The 21,078-nt window shown below is 43.1% G+C and overlaps 4 protein-coding genes and 3 non-coding genes across 10 annotated transcripts; 2 read left to right on the plus strand and 5 right to left on the minus strand.

Moving 5' to 3' along the window:
- The first annotated feature begins 785 nt into the window (after window positions 1-785).
- sprn (shadow of prion protein) lies at window positions 786-1,220 on the plus strand. Its single transcript, XM_068741606.1, has one exon. It carries the CDS (start codon window positions 786-788, stop codon window positions 1,218-1,220), a length of 435 nt encoding a protein of 144 aa, XP_068597707.1.
- A 1,747-nt stretch (window positions 1,221-2,967) lies between these two features.
- On the minus strand, window positions 2,968-5,721 carry mtg1 (mitochondrial ribosome-associated GTPase 1). Of its 3 annotated transcripts, none has more exons than XM_068741241.1 (11): window positions 5,544-5,721; window positions 5,371-5,437; window positions 4,975-5,077; window positions 4,802-4,888; window positions 4,656-4,712; window positions 4,451-4,541; window positions 4,297-4,358; window positions 4,122-4,218; window positions 3,924-4,005; window positions 3,733-3,845; window positions 2,968-3,199 (listed from the first exon to the last, which is right to left on the minus strand). In XM_068741241.1, exons 1-11 carry the CDS (start codon window positions 5,644-5,646, stop codon window positions 3,102-3,104), a joined length of 960 nt encoding a protein of 319 aa, XP_068597342.1. In that variant the 5' UTR covers window positions 5,647-5,721; the 3' UTR covers window positions 2,968-3,101. The 3 variants fall into 3 exon arrangements, with proteins under 3 accessions (XP_068597342.1, XP_068597344.1, XP_068597343.1); XM_068741242.1 differs by having other exon boundaries at window positions 2,978-3,199; window positions 3,737-3,845; XM_068741243.1 differs by lacking the exon at window positions 5,371-5,437 and having other exon boundaries at window positions 4,975-5,046; window positions 5,544-5,616.
- A 143-nt stretch (window positions 5,722-5,864) lies between these two features.
- LOC137895665 (peroxisomal N(1)-acetyl-spermine/spermidine oxidase-like) lies at window positions 5,865-11,498 on the minus strand. Its single transcript, XM_068741159.1, has 10 exons — window positions 11,047-11,498; window positions 10,502-10,678; window positions 9,868-9,989; window positions 9,580-9,767; window positions 9,090-9,271; window positions 8,387-8,556; window positions 7,170-7,255; window positions 6,972-7,084; window positions 6,727-6,881; window positions 5,865-6,635 (listed from the first exon to the last, which is right to left on the minus strand). The coding sequence occupies exons 1-10, from the start codon at window positions 11,186-11,188 to the stop codon at window positions 6,486-6,488; spliced, it is 1,485 nt and encodes a 494-aa protein (XP_068597260.1). The 5' UTR covers window positions 11,189-11,498; the 3' UTR covers window positions 5,865-6,485.
- A 627-nt stretch (window positions 11,499-12,125) lies between these two features.
- On the minus strand, window positions 12,126-12,231 carry LOC137897494 (U6 spliceosomal RNA). The gene has a single exon (XR_011105583.1). It is a non-coding gene; the product is annotated as a U6 spliceosomal RNA (small nuclear RNA).
- A 1,108-nt stretch (window positions 12,232-13,339) lies between these two features.
- Window positions 13,340-13,445, minus strand: LOC137897496 (U6 spliceosomal RNA). Its single transcript, XR_011105584.1, has one exon. It is a non-coding gene; the product is annotated as a U6 spliceosomal RNA (small nuclear RNA).
- Window positions 13,446-14,484: 1,039 nt separating this feature from the next.
- LOC137897486 (U6 spliceosomal RNA) lies at window positions 14,485-14,590 on the plus strand. Its single transcript, XR_011105576.1, has one exon. It is a non-coding gene; the product is annotated as a U6 spliceosomal RNA (small nuclear RNA).
- Window positions 14,591-15,075: 485 nt separating this feature from the next.
- LOC137895776 (peroxisomal N(1)-acetyl-spermine/spermidine oxidase-like) lies at window positions 15,076-20,130 on the minus strand. Of its 2 annotated transcripts, none has more exons than XM_068741288.1 (10): window positions 19,929-20,130; window positions 19,289-19,423; window positions 18,929-19,059; window positions 18,595-18,782; window positions 17,957-18,138; window positions 17,424-17,593; window positions 17,172-17,257; window positions 16,990-17,096; window positions 15,515-15,669; window positions 15,076-15,397 (listed from the first exon to the last, which is right to left on the minus strand). In XM_068741288.1, exons 1-10 carry the CDS (start codon window positions 20,080-20,082, stop codon window positions 15,272-15,274), a joined length of 1,434 nt encoding a protein of 477 aa, XP_068597389.1. In that variant the 5' UTR covers window positions 20,083-20,130; the 3' UTR covers window positions 15,076-15,271. The 2 variants fall into 2 exon arrangements, with proteins under 2 accessions (XP_068597389.1, XP_068597388.1); XM_068741287.1 differs by having other exon boundaries at window positions 19,247-19,423.
- Between the last annotated feature and the right edge of the window lie 948 nt (window positions 20,131-21,078).

The raw sequence follows: 21,078 nt of genomic DNA on the forward strand, positions 1-21,078 counted from the left end.
GTGTGAAAGCCGTTTTCTAGTGAGCGTGTGTTTTTAGACTGACCTATTTAAGGGGGGGGGGGGCTCTCTGCAACGCAGAAACGTCTTATGAGGACCATTTTCTAATTTTAGGGTAATGTTCTCAATTCGGTGATTTGATTGTATTTTTTCATGATTACTGAACCTTGATCACGTGTCTCCTTGGTGTCTCCTTGGTGTCTCCTCTGTGTCTTCTCTGTGTCTCCTTTGTGTCTCCTTGGTGTCTCCTCTGTGTCTCCTCTGTGTCTCCTTGGTGTCTCCTTGGTGTCTCCTCTGTGTCTCCTTGGTGTCTCCTCTGTGTCTCCTTTGTGTCTCCTTGGTGTCTCCTCTGTGTCTCCTTGGTGTCTCCTTTGTGTCTCCTTGGTGTCTCCTCTGTGTCTCCTTGGTGTCTCCTCTGTGTCTCCTTTGTGTCTCCTTGGTGTCTCCTTGGTGTCTCCTCTGTGTCTCCTCTGTGTCTCCTTTGTGTCTCCTTGGTGTCTCCTCTGTGTCTCCTTGGTGTCTCCTTTGTGTCTCCTTGGTGTCTCCTTGGTGTCTCCTCTGTGTCTCCTCTGTGTCTCCTTTGTGTCTCCTTGGTGTCTCCTCTGTGTCTCCTTGGTGTCTCCTTGGTGTCTCCTTGGTGTCTCCTCGGTGTCTCCTTGGTGTCTCCTCTGTGTCTCCTTTGTGTCTCCTTTGTGTCTCCTTGGTGTCTCCTCGGTGTCTCCTTGGTGTCTCCTTGGTGTCTCCTCGGTGTCTCCTTGGTGTCTCCTTGGTGTCTCCTCTGTGCACAGATGTCAGGAATGAACCAGATGGTGGCAAAGTGCTGGCTTTGCCTCCTGCTCTCTGCTTTCCTGTGTGAGCCCGTCCTGGCCAGGGGCGGGCGCGGAGGCTCCCGGGGTTCCTCCTCACGCAGCTCCAGAGCGGGAGCTGCCAACGGTGGGACCCGTTCTCGCTTCAGGGTTGCGGGGCGGACGTCCGCTGTGAGGGTGGCGAGTGCGGCAGCCGCCGGCGCGGCGGTGGCGCTGACGGCGGACAAATGGTACGCCTCTGCCTTCCGGCGCAGATCCGACAGCTCGGAAGAGCTGGACTATTACAACAGGACCAACTACTTTGATGCACTAATGTCAGGAGCCGCTCGAAGCGCTTCTCCCCTCGCTCAACTGGTATACATCATTATTGCAACACTGCCCCCAAATTATGGACAAATATTGGACGCTCTGCTGTAGTCACAAGGTAGTGACTGAGCCAGTGGAGCCCTTTTATTTTGACGTCACCGTTGTCAGGCAGTAGAGGTTTCATTGTTTTGCTGATATAAGCAGGGTTGTTATTCCAGAGGTGTCCTCTGGATGGCAGTATTTCCTGTTCAAAACCAGCCTGTCCCTTGCAGCAAGAATGGATGTGCAACTTGTGCCCCTTCGTATTTAATCCTGATACTTTCCCCAGTTGCCATGAATTACCGAACCTTGTCCCCCCCCCCCCCCCCCCGGAATGGTTCGATCAAGTGTCTCCGATGCATTTCACATCTATTGCTGCACCTTTCCCAACTCTTTAGAGATACAGTATGCCGCTGGCCTGAAATTCAGAATTAGCATGTATTTACAGAAACGTATGAAGGTGTGACTTTTGATATATCATCTTTGAATTGTTTCTAATTGAACTGAATCGAGTTCGTAGGACCAAAATGGATCTCGATGGAAGAAGGGCGGCATAATAATCAGGAAACCACAATTATAAAATCAAAATCACTGCACTGTGTGACTTTAAGATATAATTAATAGGACCAATGTACCTTACCAGCACAGTAAGCGTTGACACATCACCAGCCAACCCTGGACTTTTAGTCTAATCCACAGGTCATGTGGAACTTGTGCCAAACTCTCAATCAGTAATTGTGTCCTTGATTCTGGTATGTATCAAAATAGGGAATATATTTGTATGTTTACAGCCTTTATTGTGACTGATTGAGGTTAATCATTTCTACATATGAGCCAACTTTGGTCTAAACTACATCAAGATTTCTTCAAATAACCGAGAATAAACCAACAGGTTGGCATCAGCATAGTTTTGTCCCTGAAACAAAAACTAATAATTGCTTTCATGTTTGAAAAATAGTTTGGTCTCTTTACATTCTCATGTATGTCAATCATTTATGGTGCAAAAGCCTTTTATAACAGTTGAAGTTTAATAATCTACTTTCTCAGATCCACGTCTGACAGGGAAAGACACCGGAAGCCAAAATACTGCTCTCACTGTTATTCACGTCGCTCGAGGTTTTCACCCGTAGTCGAAACTCAGGAGCAACAGACTGTTCCATATCTAGAAGTGCACTGTACAGTATTAATAGATGTATGTACAAAACTTGTTATCGCTGTCTTTGTGCCAATAAACCTGTTTACACCTTGGCAGACATTTGGCTCATGTATTCTAACAGAAACTAGAAGAGCACTCAGAGAGCGCAGACCTCCGCCGAGCAGCTCATTCCCCTCCTAACTGGATTTACGCCGTCCACATGGTGACCTGGATCATCGTCAAACGGTTATCAATTGTTCTTGGTATCTTTACACACCAACCATGAAAAGTAAAACTGAATCGGAGTTGATGTATTTTTTAACTGATTTTTGAATCCGTAAATGGAGCTTTCAAAGTTAAAATGTAATATTTTTTTCCTAACGTCATTCTGGATCGGATCCAGATGAAGATAGAGGCCCCCCTCCCTACATGACTATCAAATTCCATAAACATCAGTCAATAATCAACCGAGATATTGAGGAACACATTTTGAAGCTCCATTGACTGCAATGTTAACAAAAATGTCATCACCAAAATGTAATCGACTGTTCCTGGTAACATTCCCAACATTTCCTGAAGATTTCACCCAGAGCCACCTGGAACGTTTTGAGTTGTCTTGCTATCGGAGGGACGCCGACAATGACATACTTGAATCAAATTAAATTATTTTATTTACAAGAGATGCTGTTCGTTGTTGACTTTGTTAAAACTACGATGACATAATCATGATCCCTTGTTGAAAGATTCAGAAATAAAAATCTTTCTGAACTAAAATAGAGTGAAGTGAGCAAACAGTGGCATCCGATGAAAGGTTCCGATCAGTCCAACATTACTAGGCCCAGCTCTCCTTTTCTGAAGGCTCGTATGAAGTCGTAAGCGGCTGCTGTGTAGTTCGGCACGGTGATGGTGATGTTCCCTGAGAGAGCGGCGAGGGAGAAACACTTATTATGGACTATTCTTCATGGAAAACAAACGGATTTATTTAGATTCAGTACGTTGTCATAGCCATGTAAAACAACTTGTGGGTTGAAGGTGATATATAGTTCAAATTACTAATTAAATATACAAATACAGAACATATCTAATTATAATGGGCTTTTATGAAGCTTCCTCATTTGCGTTTATTTGCTGAGAGATGAGAAAATTGATATGACCGTCAAAGGTTGTTAAGGAACGGGGTTATATTAATATAATGTAAAATCATTTTGAGAATTATTGGGTAAAAAAAAAAAAACATTTGGAAAACATGACATTTTTCAGGGAATCACATTGATTCACTTAAAAGGGCTGCATGAACCTCATTACAGGGAACGAGTGGCAGTGGGAGGGAGGAAACTACATACAGACAGACGGGCAGGCACGGATTCAATTTCTCCCAAAATGTCAAAGTACTTCTTTAATTAATAAAGATGTGGTGCAGGAGTAATTCAAGGATTAGCATTTTCTCACCCACTCCGGTAATGGCTTTGACCCGTTGAATCTTTCTGAGTTTGACAGCAATGTGTTTGAGAACACGCTGGATGTCGTCACTGGGTTCTTGGAGGTCATATTTCTTCACATAGCTGGATATAAAACACACAACAAACACTTACAGCCGAACAAAGTAATAATGCCAAAGATCAACGAGTCACAATTCACACCTGAACTCCCCTAACTTGTTTAGAGAGTAGAGTAAATAGTCAGCGATTATGTCTTCACCCACTAAATGGTCCAGAATTGTTCCTGGAAAAGAAGAAAAAAAATTATGTGACGTTGGTTCTGAATACCAGAAAAAGAAGGACGAATGTGGCAGCAGCAGGAATGACCACAGAGGAGAGAGGATATTGATAACTACTCACCACATAAGGCCAACTTCATGCCCGTTTCAACGCTGTCTATCTTAGGAGGCAACACACCGGGCGTGTCCAACAGAAACATCGGGGGCCGCTCACACACCTGATGACAAAGACAACCTGCAAGTATTCCACAGACGCCAACTAAAGAACAAACACCCAACCCGTGCTCGACGCTCACCTGAATCTTAGTCAGAACCGCTTTAGTCAAACCCGGTTCCCCACCGACTCGAGAGGCTCGACCTGAAACGGGTTCATAATCACAATACTTCCAAACGAGGAGGCGGAGGTCGTCTCCGACACCAATCGGCTACGACTGCCTGGCTGTGACGCACCTTTTCTCAAGTTTGTCCTTCTTAATGCGTTGATGAGCGACGACTTCCCCACATTGGGCACTCCGATCACCATCAAGCAATAATTTGCAGTCTGAAAGATTTACATTGTCAGAGTTGGGCCGGTCCAGTTAGTGCTGGCGTAACGGGAGAGAAGGCGAGGGGGAAGTATTGGATCATTTTACAAAGATAAATGTTGTGACTTTACCTCTTCTCGGTTAAAGCGCGGATTGCTTTCAATAATTTTCACCACCATTGGCACCAACTACAGAAAAAAAAAAAAAAACAAGTCTAATTTGCACATTCATGCTCGCAACAGTCACACGCTCAGTTTTCCTTTGTGACTCTTCCTACTTTCTTGATGCTGTCGTCTGCCTGCTTCAAGCAGTTGGTGTAAAGGACGTTCCTCGCTCCGCCGTTTTCCAGCATTTTAAGGATTCTCTGCAGCACGAGATGATTTTCTGACAATGCTGTGACAGAAACAGACGCCGCGTGACTCCGCGAAGCAAGCAGCAAGCCGCGCTGACCTGCTTGCTGGACGGATCCGCCAGGTCCATCTTGTTGAGAATCAGCATCTGTGGCCGAACATCGAGCGTCTCCTGAAACACGGGATTTCTCCCGGAGAAGGGAATATGCTTCACGGTAAAGGGAAAAAGGCTAACAAAGTTTAACTCGCTCTCAAGCGCGTACAACACGACACATTTATTATTTTACTTAAGAATTCAATTATCTAAAAATAAAATGTTATACATTTATACATATCTATCAACACATTTTAACCCTTCACTTGTAGTACTTTATACTTCCGGTAGCAGACATTTTTAGTGTCTTTTAACAATAATAGCTCATTCGCTATGTAGGTATTGCCAGATTTGTCGTTACATGTATTAGTATTTGTTAACGCTATATTACACAGAAAGGATATTCTGGCGTCGTGTATTTCTATGACGCAGTCCACGCTCTTGAGGCTGGCTCGCATCTGCTTCAGTCCTACAAACGGCCATTAAAATAACAAAGTCTTACATTATTAATGTGTGTGTGTGTGTGTGTGTGCGTGTGCGTGTGCGCGCGCTCTGCGGCGGACACGACGCGCCACCTTTAGCCATGTGTCCGGGGAACCAGTGAGCCACTTCACGTCCGCCGAAGTCGAAGGCTGTTCGGAAGTTTCCGGCGCAGCGGAGCGCCTGGATCAGTTTCATGCCTGCTGCGTTTGACTCAACGGAAGATTTAGCTCGTCCGACAAGCGCCACAAAAAAACCCCTCTCACTGGACGAACGTGTTTCCGGGTGTGCCACACTGTTTACATGCCGATTGGCAACCTGACGTTGAAAACCTTAGTTCCTCTTTTAAGATTCATTTCCTTCATCAAATGTTTTTTTTTTTTCAATAACGTAATAATTACACACGACTCTTAATACCTGATATACCGCTTTTATTTCTGCAGAATGTGTTGGCATCCTCACAAACAACTATTGTCTTTTGAATTTCAGCAGACAAGAGTTTAGTTAAATTGAATTTAAAATCAGCCATACAACTAAAATCAGGTCAGAGTGGAAGATGATCTTTTTTTTAGAAGAAAAACTCATCTTAGAATGATTTGCACACAAGTAGGCCATTCGGTGATTAACTAAAAAAATAAAGAATAATCGAACATTTAAAGTAATTAAAAATGAAATGTATATTTTTGTATACATTAGGTATATTAATTCAAATAATGATTCTTTTATGATTCTTTGTCTGTGGAGAGTCTTATCCAGGTCATGATAGATCAAAAGCTTGAAGATGTTTCACCTCTCATCCAAGAGGTGTCTTCAGTTCTGAAGAATAGCGTCCCATAAAATCTTTTCAACACAGAGATCTGTACATACATGTTATTAAACAGATCTATGAACATTACTACAAGTGTATTCTATGCTTGGTATTTTCCTGAACCTTTGCTCCATAAATTAAGAGCTGTTTCACCAGTAAAAATTTGAAGCTGTATCCTTCAAGAATTTAATACAAATTGACATGAATTAACAAAACCAGCTCTACTTCTTTAAAGCTGTGATTTGTGCTTCACGGATGGAGTGGTGGAGTAGTGAGAGATGAGCCTATCAGCTTCTCTCCATCCAGTGAGAAGAGCGCCGTGAACGGTGGAGAAGTAGTGGGGATGAGTGGCCTCTCCAGCAAACAGCACCTGCAGAGGCTGCAACACAGAACAGCAGTTCAATAAGAGAAAGTCACATTTTCTGTGGTAGCATTTACAGACTGTGAACACAACACGCTCATGTGTGCACCTTTGCCTGTGATCCTTCTGTTGGCAGGGGTTCCATCATGTTCTCTATGTCCTGCTCTGAGGAGCCTTTTGCTGTGAAACTGTAGGATCCACATGTCCAAGGCTGATGAAACCACTGGGAGCGCAGGATTCTCCTTGGGGTTATGGTAGGGTTCCCTACACACACACACACACAGACATTCTAGCGCTGCCAGGGTTTGATCCAAAATGCCCAAGGCTGAAGTTTGTCCGGTGAATTACACTCACCTGTGAACCTGCGGATGACTTGTGTGACGTTTCGCATGACCTCCTGTTCAGGCAGCGTCTCCATGTACTCTGACTCATGTCCAGCAATCCAGCCACACAAAACATGGCCGTACCTAAAGGTTTAGGCTACAATCAGGGTTGTGTCCGTTTGAAGAAACATTACCAATCAGTTTTTCTGTTTGTCTTGTGGGCACTGACCTTTCAGTAGGTTTGAGCACTGTAAAGGCAGGCAACTTCCTTATCCAGGATCTCTGGATATCTGTGACTTCATCCACCAGGGCATCCTGGAGCATGGAAAAAAAATACAAGTAAATTGTTAAATCAACCACTGGACTGTGAAAACAAGGAGGAAGGGATTTCTGGTGACACAATTACAACGGCATGGATATTTTGAGTTCCCCACGGAAAGATGTTCTGGTGGGTGACTGCGACTTCACAGCCAAGGCTCCACAGTTCTGCTACGAGGCAAACGAGACTGACTCCAAATAAGTGTGCCGTAACTTTAATCCTTTAAAGCCCGCACCGTGAAGTAATCGTCAGAACCCTCCAATTTTTGGAAAATAAGGTCTTAATGGAACCTTCTGACAAATGTGTCCAAAAAATCAAAATAATGTTTCATTTAAGTGCTCTAATTTATGGAACTTTTTCAAAATCCGTATTTTTCATGGGAAACACAGATGCATGTATCTATCAGCTTTTTCGGGGAAAATAAAAATCTAACTTCTAAAGTAGAAGTCTGAAAATCCTGAAAGGCCAAGTGCACCAAATATGATATGTTTGGCAATAAACGGTTAACCAGTGTTTTCCTAACTCCAGGTTGAAGTGCGTGTCTTGTGCAAAGGTATTCCGATAAGATCTCTATTCAACAAGTGTCATTACATTACAAATGTCACTTACATTACAGCGCACAAGCGAACAATTCTTACTTGTTGAAAGTTTTTTAAATGTATTTGTGTGTGATTTTAGCACTGCAATCAAAGTTCTATCTACAGTAGTTTCATTATATTCAGCGGAAGGCATTTCTCCACAATTTGGCACCTCACACCACAACACGTTAGATAATAGAAAAGCTCTACAGGCAACAAAATAAGTGTTCATTCATTTCATCTATCTCTGAGTGAAGGTCATAAACATTGATATCGCAGTTACTCAAATTAGTCGCTACTCATCTCAGCATTGACATTAGTCATATTAGAGCATAAGGAATGTCGATTCATTTGTTTTGACTGAAGAGGATAGTTCTTTTGACAACCCAAAAGTGACAATGACAATGATAAAACTCATGGAGTAATATGGTAAATCTCAGACTCATGTTTTAAAACAGAATTTAAAATATGTTTTATTTAAGGGCCACTTGATTTCAGCATTTAATTAACAGTTAAAACAAATGTGCATTTTCTATCTCCATGCCTCACCTCATCTTCCCATATGAAGCAGATAGCATCACAGTCTGGGTCCCACCAAGGCGAATCAAACTCCAATAATATTTTATTGTTTGTTCCAAATCCCAGTCTCTGGATGGAGCTGCTCTTGTGCAGAGGGAGAGGAGGACGGAACAGGGTTGAACAGTGCTTCTTCAGGAATCCTGATTACATGCAACAATGAAAAGTTGTGTTCAAAAGCTAATTATTTCATTTGTTGAGATGAAACTGGTTTGTTTACTTTAGCTATTTGGCAGAACAAACATTCTGTCCCGCATTTACAAAATGGTTTCAAGAGCCGACAGCAGCATAAGCTTCATTTACACTTCACATACTGATAGATGTGTAATACAGGATGCGTCACCATGAACTATTGAATAAGAGGTCGTCACATCACCCCCCATACCTCCAGTCATACCTCCAGACTTCTGAATATAACATCATCTGAATTGAATCAGTCACCAAATTAAAAAACACACAAAGAATAAACTTAAACAGAAATCAACACAACATTTATAACATATGCTGTTTTACTGAAGTTAATGTGTGGAATTCAGAAAAGGCAGCTATGTAGCTAATGCTAATTAATGAAAAGTTTCAGGTAATCAAACAAAACAAAAAAAGAATTCACATAAACATGTCATGCCCTGAATAAAACTACCGATCAGAGTTTTGGGATGGAAGTATTTGCTTCTACCTAGAGGTACTGTCACAATAACGTGATCAGCAGAGAGCCTCTCGCCACCGTCACACTCAAGGATCACTTTGCTCTCGCTCCGCTCCGTGTTGTTCCAGCGGACGCAGCGGACGGGGCTGTTGTAGGTCACCAAAGCTCTGGGGAGCTCCAGCATCAAGCTTCTGATTAGACCTTCATAGCCACTGCATGATAAAGAAAATGTCTTGAGTCACGCTGTTGACTATCATTCTTCTCGGACCTTAGACATCCAACACAAATGTGCATCGATCATACATGGAGATGTGTAACTAGATGTTGGGTTTTCACTATCCCCTGGACACAAAGCCGAGACAGACCCTGGACCCTCGCTTGGTTTGTGGCCGCGGATATGAGGTGAAGCGTCGTCTTGTGTTCTGGTCTAAAACCAGGTTTATTTTATTTAATGCAAACACAAGAAAAGAGTTTCAGCCCATCAAATTGGTGAATTAATTGGAATGTTTGGATGACGCACCCTGGGAATGTGCAGTCTCGCCCAGGCAGCGCCTTGTACCGGCTCTGGGCCATCATGTCCAACTCATCCATGCTGGGAGTCCCATTAAAACAACATTCATACTTCATCAGGGTACTGATGACACACAGTCGCAGGGATCTGGTGGGCGCATCAACGTCTTTCCACATCTTTGCTGCTCGTTGATGAACCTGCACCAGACACCGAGTGACACAAGATCCCGCCTGTCTTTAAGAACATTCTCATACTCCATGTGAGTGTAAAGATTGCGGTCATTTAAAAGCGAAGCACCTCTGACCGTATGACCTCCAACAGGCTGGCAGAGTGTTCTCCTTCTTTGGGCTGAATTTCTTCCAGTATGCCATAAAACATCTCCAGAGCCGGAAGGATCGTTCCAGGGACCAGCTTCCGGCCTGCAGAACAAAATATCACTCACTCGCAACGATGACCCAACGGGACACCGGCTGCACGGGCCATGAAGTACTGTAGTATACTGCAAACTGCAATGATATTTGAGTCTATTCTGTTCAGTTGATGGTCTCATGCTCTTCCTGTGTGAGGCAATCTGTGCCTCATAAAAGAATTTACAGAGATGAAAAGAATATCTGCAGATTATACGCATCTAAAATTAAAATAGTACAAATCTTAGAATATTTTGTGTATTATATTTATATATATTAAATGCACTGACAGGGTGCATATACACCTTATCACTGCCCTTCAGTTCTTGTGAGATGTGTTTGGCAGTTGGCAACAAAAAAATATATAAAGCGGAATTATAACCTAATTTAATTACAGTACTTAATCTGGCCTGGATATATTTGCAATCATCCCATCCAAACAATTTCAGCAGACGACACAATTTCAGCCAGTTAGGTGTGTTCGAGGCCCTTGATTCAGGCTCTGCATTATAAAGCATGGCTACCAGAACTTGTGAAGATGTTGTGAACCAATTGGGGCAGCCCGGTGAAGTCCATGGCCTGGTTCTCTGGTGTGAGGGCCTCTGGATCCAGGAGCCCGTAACTTGCAGCCAGACAAAACACCGGGTTCTCCTTGGATGGGCCATGAATCCAGTTTGCCCCTATTTCAACAACGTTATCGCCTGTAAATGAACAAATTATTAATATTATTATTATTATTAATATTATTATTATGAATTCAAGATGACTTTGTTCTGTTATAGTTCATGGCTTAGATCCCCTCACGTGTTGAAGTTGAATCGAAGGCTATCTCCCTTTAGACAGAATATGCTTCGAGTCCTGCTCCTGAGTTTGTAACAGGAATATGGTGGTGCGTTCGCGGCCCTGTTATAACAGCGTCGAGGAAATGCACGTCTTTTTACGCTTTTCCTATTCAGCATTTTGAACAAAATGCGAATTGGGTGGCTTCACAAAATTGCAAGCTCAAAGAGGAAAATCGGTTCCGCAGGAAAATGAGAGTTTTTAGAATATTCTGAGCGAAGTTTCTCACCGAGCCTGCCGGTGTGTATTCTTCCTCCGCTCCTTGCGGTCGCTTCCAGGATCCGCACGCGTCGGAATCCAGCCTGCGTGAGTCTGCGCGCCGCTGCGACTCCTGCGATCCCACATCCTATGATGCATACTGTGGCATCCATTACTGGAGGCGAGGCTGGACCCTCACGAAGCGCTGCCTGCGGCCGAACCACAGATCCCGGCTTCCCGGATCGACGCGAGGTTTCCCGGATCGACGCGAGGCTTCCCGGGCCGGGGTTTACCGGCTGAGTCCTCAAGGTGGCGGTAAAGTTCCCCCAAGCTATTTACGGTACCCCCTTTTTAAGTCTATTTTTTATTACCTCCGCCAAGGAGGTTATGTTTTTGACGGAGTTTGTCTTCGCAGATGCCAAACAATGATTATTATTTCCAGACACAACTGAAGAGACGCGCCGGAGCCTTCATTAATAGACGCACACTCTCGCCCCTCCCCTCTCTGCTCTGCTCGCGTGCTACTGCTGCTGCGAGCGCGTCTCTCGCCCCGCCCCCCATATTTGACCAATCACGTGCGACTTGAAGATAAAAAAGAGAGAGAGGAGAGAGAGAAAGCCGGCTCCCAGCGTCCACTTCAAAGAGCCGGCGGCTAAAGAAGGTAAGTCCGCACCTAAAGGCATCCTATGTAGTGGTCAGAGAGCGACACTTAGTGGCAGGCGGGTGATATTGCAGCTGAATATGGATGAAGCGCATCTCTGTCCACATTCTTCAAGTTATGCTATTTTCTTGTGCTTTTTGACCTTAACATTTTTTTAGATGTCCTTTTAAATATGCAAAATGTGGATGTTGATGCGGTAATGCTTGGTTAATTGGGCGGGATGTAAACGATGGGATTGAAAACGTATGAAATGTGTACAAATGGAGGATTCAGCATTTGGTGTAAAAGTTTATTCTGGTTGGTTCTGGTTAAGGATTGTGACTAAACTCTGCTCTGCGTTTGAAGTAACCACACTGCAATACCATTAGCAGCCACCAGAGGGCACTGTCTCAACCAAAATAATGATATTACATCCAAATCTAAATATTTTTTGAGATTTAACTTTAAACAAAAATGTGGAACGCTTCACGAATTTGCGTGTCATCCTTGCGCAGGGGCCATGCTAATCTTCTCTGTATCGTTCCAATTTTAGTATATGTATTACCGAAGTAATACATCTGTGAGGAGGAAGATCTCCACTATATAGAGGGTGTTTCCTGCTACCGCCCCTCATGACAGGGTGCATGTTTCAGGACGGGGGAGAGACTGTAATGGAGCTTCTTAGAGAGCATGTGGCATTGAAAATAGGAACGTGATGGAGTTCTGTTGGTTAGATACATGTTAAAGACTGTAATGGTTTGCTGGGACACCACCTGGATCAGTCTGAGTGAGATAGCAGGTTTAACTGGAGCTTGTGAGTCACAGATGCATGATGGGATATTGAAGAAGGACCGCGTCACACTGAGTGATTGGCTAGCTGAGTATACCATAGTATGTTCTGTTCCTGCTGTCTATAGATTTGTGCTACAGTTCTCCTCTGACCTTCATTTTATCTTTTGATGGAACATCCAGCTTTCAAGAAAAACAATGACGAGCTCAACTTCAAGGCCTCTCCAGAAGACCAGGCCTTTGGCATTCTTGTGTTGGGCCCTCGTCTCCTCCTCCTCTGATTGGCCACACACTAAACCAAATGATGTGCAAAGAGCTGGATGGGAGGAAGCTGTTGTAACGGCACAACAAAGACATCAAATTCAAACAAAATCGATCCACTTTGGGAACCACTGCTGTAATACAACATTTACTGAATCTGGTTTTAACACCTCTTTTGTCATTGAAGATGCTTTGGAACGAATATATTGCACCTAAAGGCATCCTATGTAGTGGTCAGACAGCGACACTTAGTGGCAGGCTGAATATGGATGAAACACATCTCTGTCCACATTCTTCAAGTTGTGCTATTTGAGTGTCCTTTTTGACCGTACATTTTTTTTAGATGTCCTTTTAAATATGCAAAATGTGGATGTGGATGCGGTAATGCTTGGTTAATTGGGCAGGATGTAAACGATGGGATTGAAAACGTATGAAATGTGTACAAATAGAGGATTCAGGATTTGGTGTAAAAGTTTATTCTGGTTGGTTCTGGTTAAGGATTGTGACTAGACTCTGCTCTGCGTTTGAGGTGGCCACACTGCAATACAATTAGCAACCAGCAGAGGGTACTGTCTCAACCAAAATAATGATATTACATCCAAATCTAAATATTTTTTGAGATTTAACTTTAAACAAAAATGTGGAACGCTTCACGAATTTGCGTGTCATCCTTGCGCAGGGGCCATGCTAATCTTCTCTGTATCGTTCCAATTTTAGTATATGTATTACCGAAGTAATACATCTGTGGGGAGGAAGATCTCCACTATATAGAGGGTGTTTCCTGCTACCGCCCCTCATGACAGGGTGCATGTTTCAGGACGGAGGAGAGACTGTAATGGAGCTTCTTAGAGAGCATGTGGCATTGAAAATAGGAACGTGATGGAGTTCTGTTGGTTAGATACATGTTAAAGACTGTAGTGGTTTGCTGGGACACCACCTGGATCAGTCTGAGTGAGATAGCAGGTTTAACTGGAGCTTGTGAGTCACAGATGCATGATGGGATATTGAAGAATGACGTCACAATGTGTGATTGGCTCGCTGAGTCAGCGCTTCTCCCCAGGCGCCCCCCCCCCGGGAGGACTCTGACCCCACCACAGAGACCCTGAGGGTGAAGTGGGGGCTGGTCTGAAGTCAGAGCGTGCTGGTAAAGAGACGAACTGAAAAGAATGAGCGGAGATAAAGAGGAAGGGGAGGGGCTGGTCTTATCTAGCTTGGCCTACGTCATCCCTCTCAGAGCCGGAAGCACAAGAAAAGCCCCAAAGCAGGAAACGCTCGCTGCAGACCCGCTGGTGGGTTGGACAGGCGAGAACTCTCCGGTTCTGAGACACCCAGACTTCTAGATTGTTTATTTCGAATATGAATGACATAAAACAGAAATATATCTATATATAATTATAAATAACCTAAATATGTGAACATAAAACATGGAAATACATATTCGAAAAGGAGTGAGAAGAAGTACTCAGCCTCAGCCTCCAGCGAGCCAATCACACATTGTGACGTCCTTCTTCCATGTCCCATCATGCATCTGTGACTCTCACAAGCTCCAGTTAAACCTGCTATCTCACTCAGACTGATCCAGGTGGTGTCCCAGCAAACCACTACAGTCTTTAACATGTATCTAACCAACAGAACTCCATCACGTTCCTATTTTCAATGCCACATGCTCTCTAAGAAGCTCCATTACAGTCTCTCCTCCGTCCTGAAACATGCACCCTGTCATGAGGGGCGGTAGCAGGAAACACCCTCTATATAGTGGAGATCTTCCCCTCCACTGATGTATTACTTCGGTAATACATATACTAAAATTGGAACGATACAGAGAAGATTAGCATGGCCCCTGCGCAAGGATGACACGCAAATTCGTGAAGCGTTCCACATTTTTGTTTAAAGTTAAACCTCAAAATAAATTTAGATTTGGATGTAATATCAGCATTTTGGTTGAAACAGTACCCACCTCAAACGCAGAGCAGAGTTTAGTCACAATCCTTAACCAGAACCAACCAGAATAAACTTTTACACCAAATGCTGAATCGTCCATTCGTGCACATGGAGATATTATTTTATTTTATTAAACTACCTCAATCCTTGTCATTTCATTTTATTTGCGAAAGCAAAATACTGCTGTGCACTTTATTTTGGTGAGAGGCTTAAACAGGTCTGTTGCACATATTGTGTTTGTGTTCAATAAAATAAGATTGGAACATTGAAGGTGTATGCTGGCAGTTATTACAAAAATCGGTATCGGCAGGTCAGGACTTTTCAAATTTCAATCAGTGATTGAACCTAATATTTCGGTGTTCTTCTTTCGGCTTGTCCTATCACGGGTCACCACAGCGAACCAACCGTCTCCACTGCACCCTGCCCTTTGCATCCTCCTGCTCAACATCAGCCACGCACTTACATCTGTGAGACCAGCTTTATCAACAATAAAACACATTACAACCAAAGATTTATTTGGTATTTTCACAAATAATTTTTAAATTGTAAATCGTGAAAACAATTTTTCTTTTCGTTTTGATTCACGCTACAGAAACTAAATGTGAGTGGCTGAAAGGGAGCCTGGTTATCCTCGTGGGGTGTAGTGAGAGATGAGCCTATCAGCTTCTCTCCATCCAGTGAGAAGAGCGCCGTGAACGGTGGAGAAGTAGTGGGGATGAGTGGCCTCTCCAGCAAACAGCACCTGCAGAGGCTGCAACACAGAACAGTTCAAGCTGACAGGCTGAAGGTGCGGGTTCAGGTGCATCCGTGAGGCTGTTTCATCTGGTTGTAGTTGTGTTTGAACGAGGTGTGGTGTCTGTGTGCACACCTGCGAGTGTGATCCCTCCATAGGTAGGGGCGCCATCATGTTCTCCATGTCCTTCTCTGAAAAACCCACTGCTGTGTTGAAGAAGGATCCATATGTCCACGGATCATGAAACCACTGGGTGCGCAGGATTCTCCTCGGTATGATCTGTGGGTTTCCTAAACACACACACAGTTTATGTAACGGGGGGGGGCATCCACAAAAGAATCTAGAAAACCTTTCATAAATTAATACATTTCTCAATCTAAATGATAAAAATTAAAAATTAAATAATCCTCACACTCCATGTTTCCTTATGAGAATTAAAAGATAAAAAACCCAACTGAAAACAAGCACATCAAAGTAACGGGGACCCCAGAGATGCTATTGATAGGTGAATAATTTATCAATTTATTTCATTAAATTGAAAACACCTACGATGGAAATGACAGTCCAATGTTAATTTATTCAGCACAGTAGTTTATTTATCGCGATTGTTATTCCATAGTTGATGGATACTTTGCCATATATATTGGGGGGGGGGGGGTTCCTCTGGTGATTCGTATTAATTATGATGTTATTGCTATGCTTAACATTCAATGTGTTCCTTTTAAGTATATTGGTGAAAACTGTCTGGATTGTGTCTCGTGAGGATTAGTAAATTGTGAACTTTCTTCATTTGAAGGCTAAGATAATGGATCTCGTTTTGTTTGGTCAGAATAATATAAGAAATAATTCAGAATATACCGACTGAAAAAGAAAATGATTTGCACCATTTTTCCGTGTGGATGGTCGTGTTTGCTCCTGCTCTGCTCTGATTGGTGCAGCTGGTGGTTTGGTGGGACCGGCCTCTGCACACCTGAGGCTGATTCTGTCATCACCTGTGACTTCTAAGCTCCTGTCCTCAGCGCCGGTTCCAGCGTCTCACCAGCCGCAGGTCGTTGTTCTCCTACTGTTTGTTTCTTTGTTTACCTTCTTCTGTAAAGACGTTTATCTTTCGTGTGTGTCTCTGCTTCCTGGGATCCACTTGTTTTCAAGCCTTAACATTTTTATGATAATTGAAGTCGTGTGATGATTCTTACAGTTTAGTATTTATTTGCATTTTTCCTGAATATTTAAGCGGTAGCAACCTGATAATCCTGTTACTTTGGAAGATTAATATGGACAAAGAAAGAACAAAAATAATTGAGTTGACTTCTGCATCTTCTTTTCCCTGCCTTAAGTTTTCTTTTCATTGCCATACAAATTAAAAAATAATAACTTGCTGCAGTTGCTGCCTGTTGATTTGAGTTCCTCTACTTGTAGAAATTACACATTACGTTTAAGGAAATGCTTTTTTTTTAAAGTACCTACTATATTGAAACTTTATTTTCTCATGCGTGTTTATTGGTTGCTTTTTTTTGCCATCTACTTCATAATAAAACAGTATGAACATGCATTTTCTTCATTCTCATCATGTGAAGGCCGTTATGTGTTAAAATCTCAGATTTGTAATTCACCTGTGAATCTGTGGATCAGCTCGGTGATGGAAGATCGCAGGTCGTCTTCAGGAACTGACTCCATATACTCTGACTCATGCCCACTGATCCAGCCACAGAGAACATGGCTGCAGGGGGTTTAGGGTTAGAGTTAGGCTCATCTGTCGCATTTCAGGGGTGTAATATCTTAGTTTATGGCTGACCTTTCAGAGGATTTGATCACAGTAAAAATCGACATCTTCCTTATCCAGAATTTGCTTATATCTGTTACCTGGTCCACAATGTCCTCCTGGAGACACAAAACGACAGCATGACACAGTCCAACACTACGGTAAATAAGAGTGTTGAGTCATTTACAGCTACCTTGCAGACCGTATCTTTAACATCATATAGATGGCTGTAGTTTCTCACGGCAAAAACGACACTCGCTCTAATTCTTTGAGAACCCATCTCACCTCATCTTCCCACACAAAATAGATGACCTCAATGCCGGTATCCCACCAGGGCGAGTCGAACTCCATGAAGATTTTGTTGCATGTTCCAAATGCTTGGGTCTGGATGGAGAGCGACTTCACTCCTGGGAGAGGAGGACTGAAAAGGGTCGAGTGGTTCCTCTTGAGGTATCCTGATGGAAAAAAACACGCGTTTATCTACATGCTGTATTTTAGAAGTGGCTGATATGGCAATATATATATATGGTAGGAATATTTGATCACACACAGGAGTAACGACATGCTATTTTATACAGATATATTGCAGCATTATTAGAGTTGCATTGTTGGATTCACGTGATCCCGTATTTAGATTTTTCATCATTAATTAGAGATAATTGTCAGAAATCTGACATCCTGCTTATTTCATTAATTTCAGATTCATTTGATGTTTTCCACAAGACTAATTATATAATAAACTCAGCCGCAGCAATCTGTCAAAGTCTCATCTATAAATCTATATAATCTATACAATATCAAATCTTTTTCAGGTCTACCTAAAGGCACCGTGAGAACAACGTGATCAGCAGCAATGGCCTCCCCATCGTGACACTCAACCATCACAGCGGTCTCTCTCTTGTCCGTGTTGTTCCAGTGGACGCAGCGCACGGGACGATTGTAGCTCACTAGCTCGGTGGGGAGCTCTGACATCAGCCTGCCGATGAGGCCTTCGTAACCACTGGAAGAAAAAAGGCACCACTAAACATTACGGGGATATTAGATGATACTTTATCTCAGGAGGGAACATCAAAGTCAGCTGGAGGACGCCTCGGTAAACTGCTGGATACGATTCACGTTAGTGTTAATGGAATAATTACAGAAACACCCCCCCCCCCCAGTTCATTTCACGCGAACGCCCTTCGTAGTCAGCTGGGATAGGCTCCCGCAGACGATGAGCGATGGTCTCATCTGCAAGAAAATGGATGGATAGAAGTATACTCTGTTGGCTGTGAAATAAAGGCATCAGGAGAGTTGTTAAATTAATAACTGGCTGACTACTGATATGCTTTTATTTATAGGGCGCGCATGTGCCCGTGAGCTACGGACGAGTACCAGCCATGCTGCGGCGTATACCGGTAGGTGTTTACCATTCACTCTGGAAACATGAATATGTGCATGAGATTATTGTACACACCCAGGGATCATGCAATCTATTCCACATAGATGCTTGTACGTTTGAAATCCCAGCAGGTCAACCTCATTCATGGTGCAAGCTGCATTGGCACTGCACTCCTCCTTCATTCTGGCACTGATGGCACACCGCAGCAGTGCCTTAGTGGTTGCATCCTTACCCGTCCACCGCTCTGCTGTTCGCTGTTCTATCTGTACACGATGACAAACACCCAGGGTGAGGGTTTATTTAGCTTATACTTGCAGGCAAAAATGAATTATCAAGTACTTTTCAAATATTGTCACCATAAAAAATTATTGTGGTAATTGCGGGGGGGGGGGGGGGGGGGGGGGTGTACCTCAGAGCGCATGAAATGTCCTACGCTGGCCCAGGTAGTTTCTTTTTTATTGACAAATTGTGAAGTAGCATCCAAAACTTCGATAAACATCTCCAGAGCAGGATTCATGCGTTCACTACTCAGCTTCCGGCCTGTGCATCCCCACAGATTATGAAATATTTATAACAATTAGATGTTTGTTTTGTTTATTGCATTTCTGAGAAATCACCAGTTAGCTAGAATACTGGACATGTTTTATCATTAAATAGGACAAATCAACTGCACAATACTCAATACTCAAACTGCTTGTGGGTATGTTGCATTTCTGTACATGTTGACCTGAACTACTGAACCAGTTGGGAACCCCTGGAAAGCATTCACCCATGGCCACGGCCTGATTCTCAGCGGTGAGGGCCTCTGGAGGCAGGAGCCCACGGTCACGAGCCAGACGGAAGAGTGGGTTCTCCTCAGACGGACCGTGGATGTAACTGGCACCGATCTCCACCACGGTGTCACCTGCACACGAAACACAGGACCAAGTGTGTCAAGTGAAATAATGTAAAAGAGGGGAGAGAGAGCATCAAAAACGTTATATATATATATTTATATATATATACACATATTATGGCATGCCGTTCAGGAACTTATTGTATATATATATCAAAAGGAGTATACATATGAATATATATGAAAACTTTCTGAAAGTTTCCTTCTTCCCACTCCTTTTCAAGCACTATGTAATGTATTATTTGCTATTTTTGTGTACATGAACTTTGGTGTTTGCTTTGGACATATTGTTGGGCTTTTGTTTTTTTTTGGTTGATATATGGTTTCTTGTACACGAAAAGGTATTGTATTGTTTTGTTTTGTTTTTTTAATTTTTATTCTGCTTGAAACAAACAAACAAATAAATAAATATATATATATTTTTAACTTTTGATATATATATATCACGGCATGCCATAAGCATTGTGCAGTTATATACCGGATGGAGGAGGACTTTACCGAGCGCGTCTCTCACCGAGTCTGCCGGTTTGTATTCTTCCACCGCTCCTTGCCGTCGCTTCAAGTATCCGGACATTTCGGAATCCAGCCTTAACGAGCTTGCCCGCCGCTGCAATCCCTGCAATCCCGCAGCCGATCACGACGACACTTGGATCCGCGTTCACGGCCATGGTTGCCAGGCTACCAACCGGACCAGGTGTCTTCACCGGCGCTCCGTGAGACCCAACCCAAACGTCACGGCGTGCGCCGGTTCGTTTAAGAATGGGCGCCCCCCCCCCCCACGATTCTTCCGCATCGTCGTTACAAGCAACCAACGAGAGGCGGCTGCGCGGGCAGGGGGCGTGTCCAGGTGACTTGCAGGTACACACCTGCAACATGACACAGTCATGTAGATTGTAGAGTAGGGGGGGGGGGGGGCTCTGTTTTACCACAGAATTTCATATGGATCGGATCTGGATTGCAGATACTGTCGTTACTTTTCCAAAAAATAGCGCTACGGAAAAAACGCTGGATGGATCTTGATGAAAAGAAATGTGAAAATGGGTCTTGGTCTAATTTAGATTCCATAAAATTTTCAGATAAAAAAAAAATCATTTACTGATAATGGAGGCTTTAAAAATAAAATCTTTTATTGTAAGATATGTCTTCAATCCACTCACCAAAATCCCAGTCATATGATATGCACTATATGAAAAATATATTCTAGAAATGAACCAGAATGAGGTCAGGAATTTTTAAAAACAATTATTTTAAAATTGAAAACCCCATTTAGGTAGTTAAAAATACAACTGAACTCTGATTCACGTTTTCTTTTCATGTTTGGTGTGTGACAGAGCGTCTTGGACGCCCCGTCGTTTGCTGTGCGACGCGCCCGCTCCGTCAGAAGAGAGAGCAGGCGTCGGAGCCAAGCTGTCGCCTGGAGTCTCCAATGGTTTCTGCAATGAAAACCATTAAGGAGGAACCAGAGGACATTCATTTTCAATGCAGAGCTGACTAAAGCCATTTCACAGTCGATGTGCTGAGCAATGTATATTCAGCAGTCTGTAAAGAACAGAACCAGCACCATCCATAAGCAAAGTGGTGTGTGTGTGTGTGTGTGTGCTTCTTGTTCTTCCTCTTTGTCTTTTTATTATAGAGAATAATATAGTATTTATCTGATTAACTAA

The sequence above is a fragment of the Brachionichthys hirsutus genome, chromosome 7 (genome assembly GCF_040956055.1).
Source record: "Brachionichthys hirsutus isolate HB-005 chromosome 7, CSIRO-AGI_Bhir_v1, whole genome shotgun sequence".
NCBI classification, from domain to species: domain Eukaryota; kingdom Metazoa; phylum Chordata; class Actinopteri; order Lophiiformes; family Brachionichthyidae; genus Brachionichthys; species Brachionichthys hirsutus.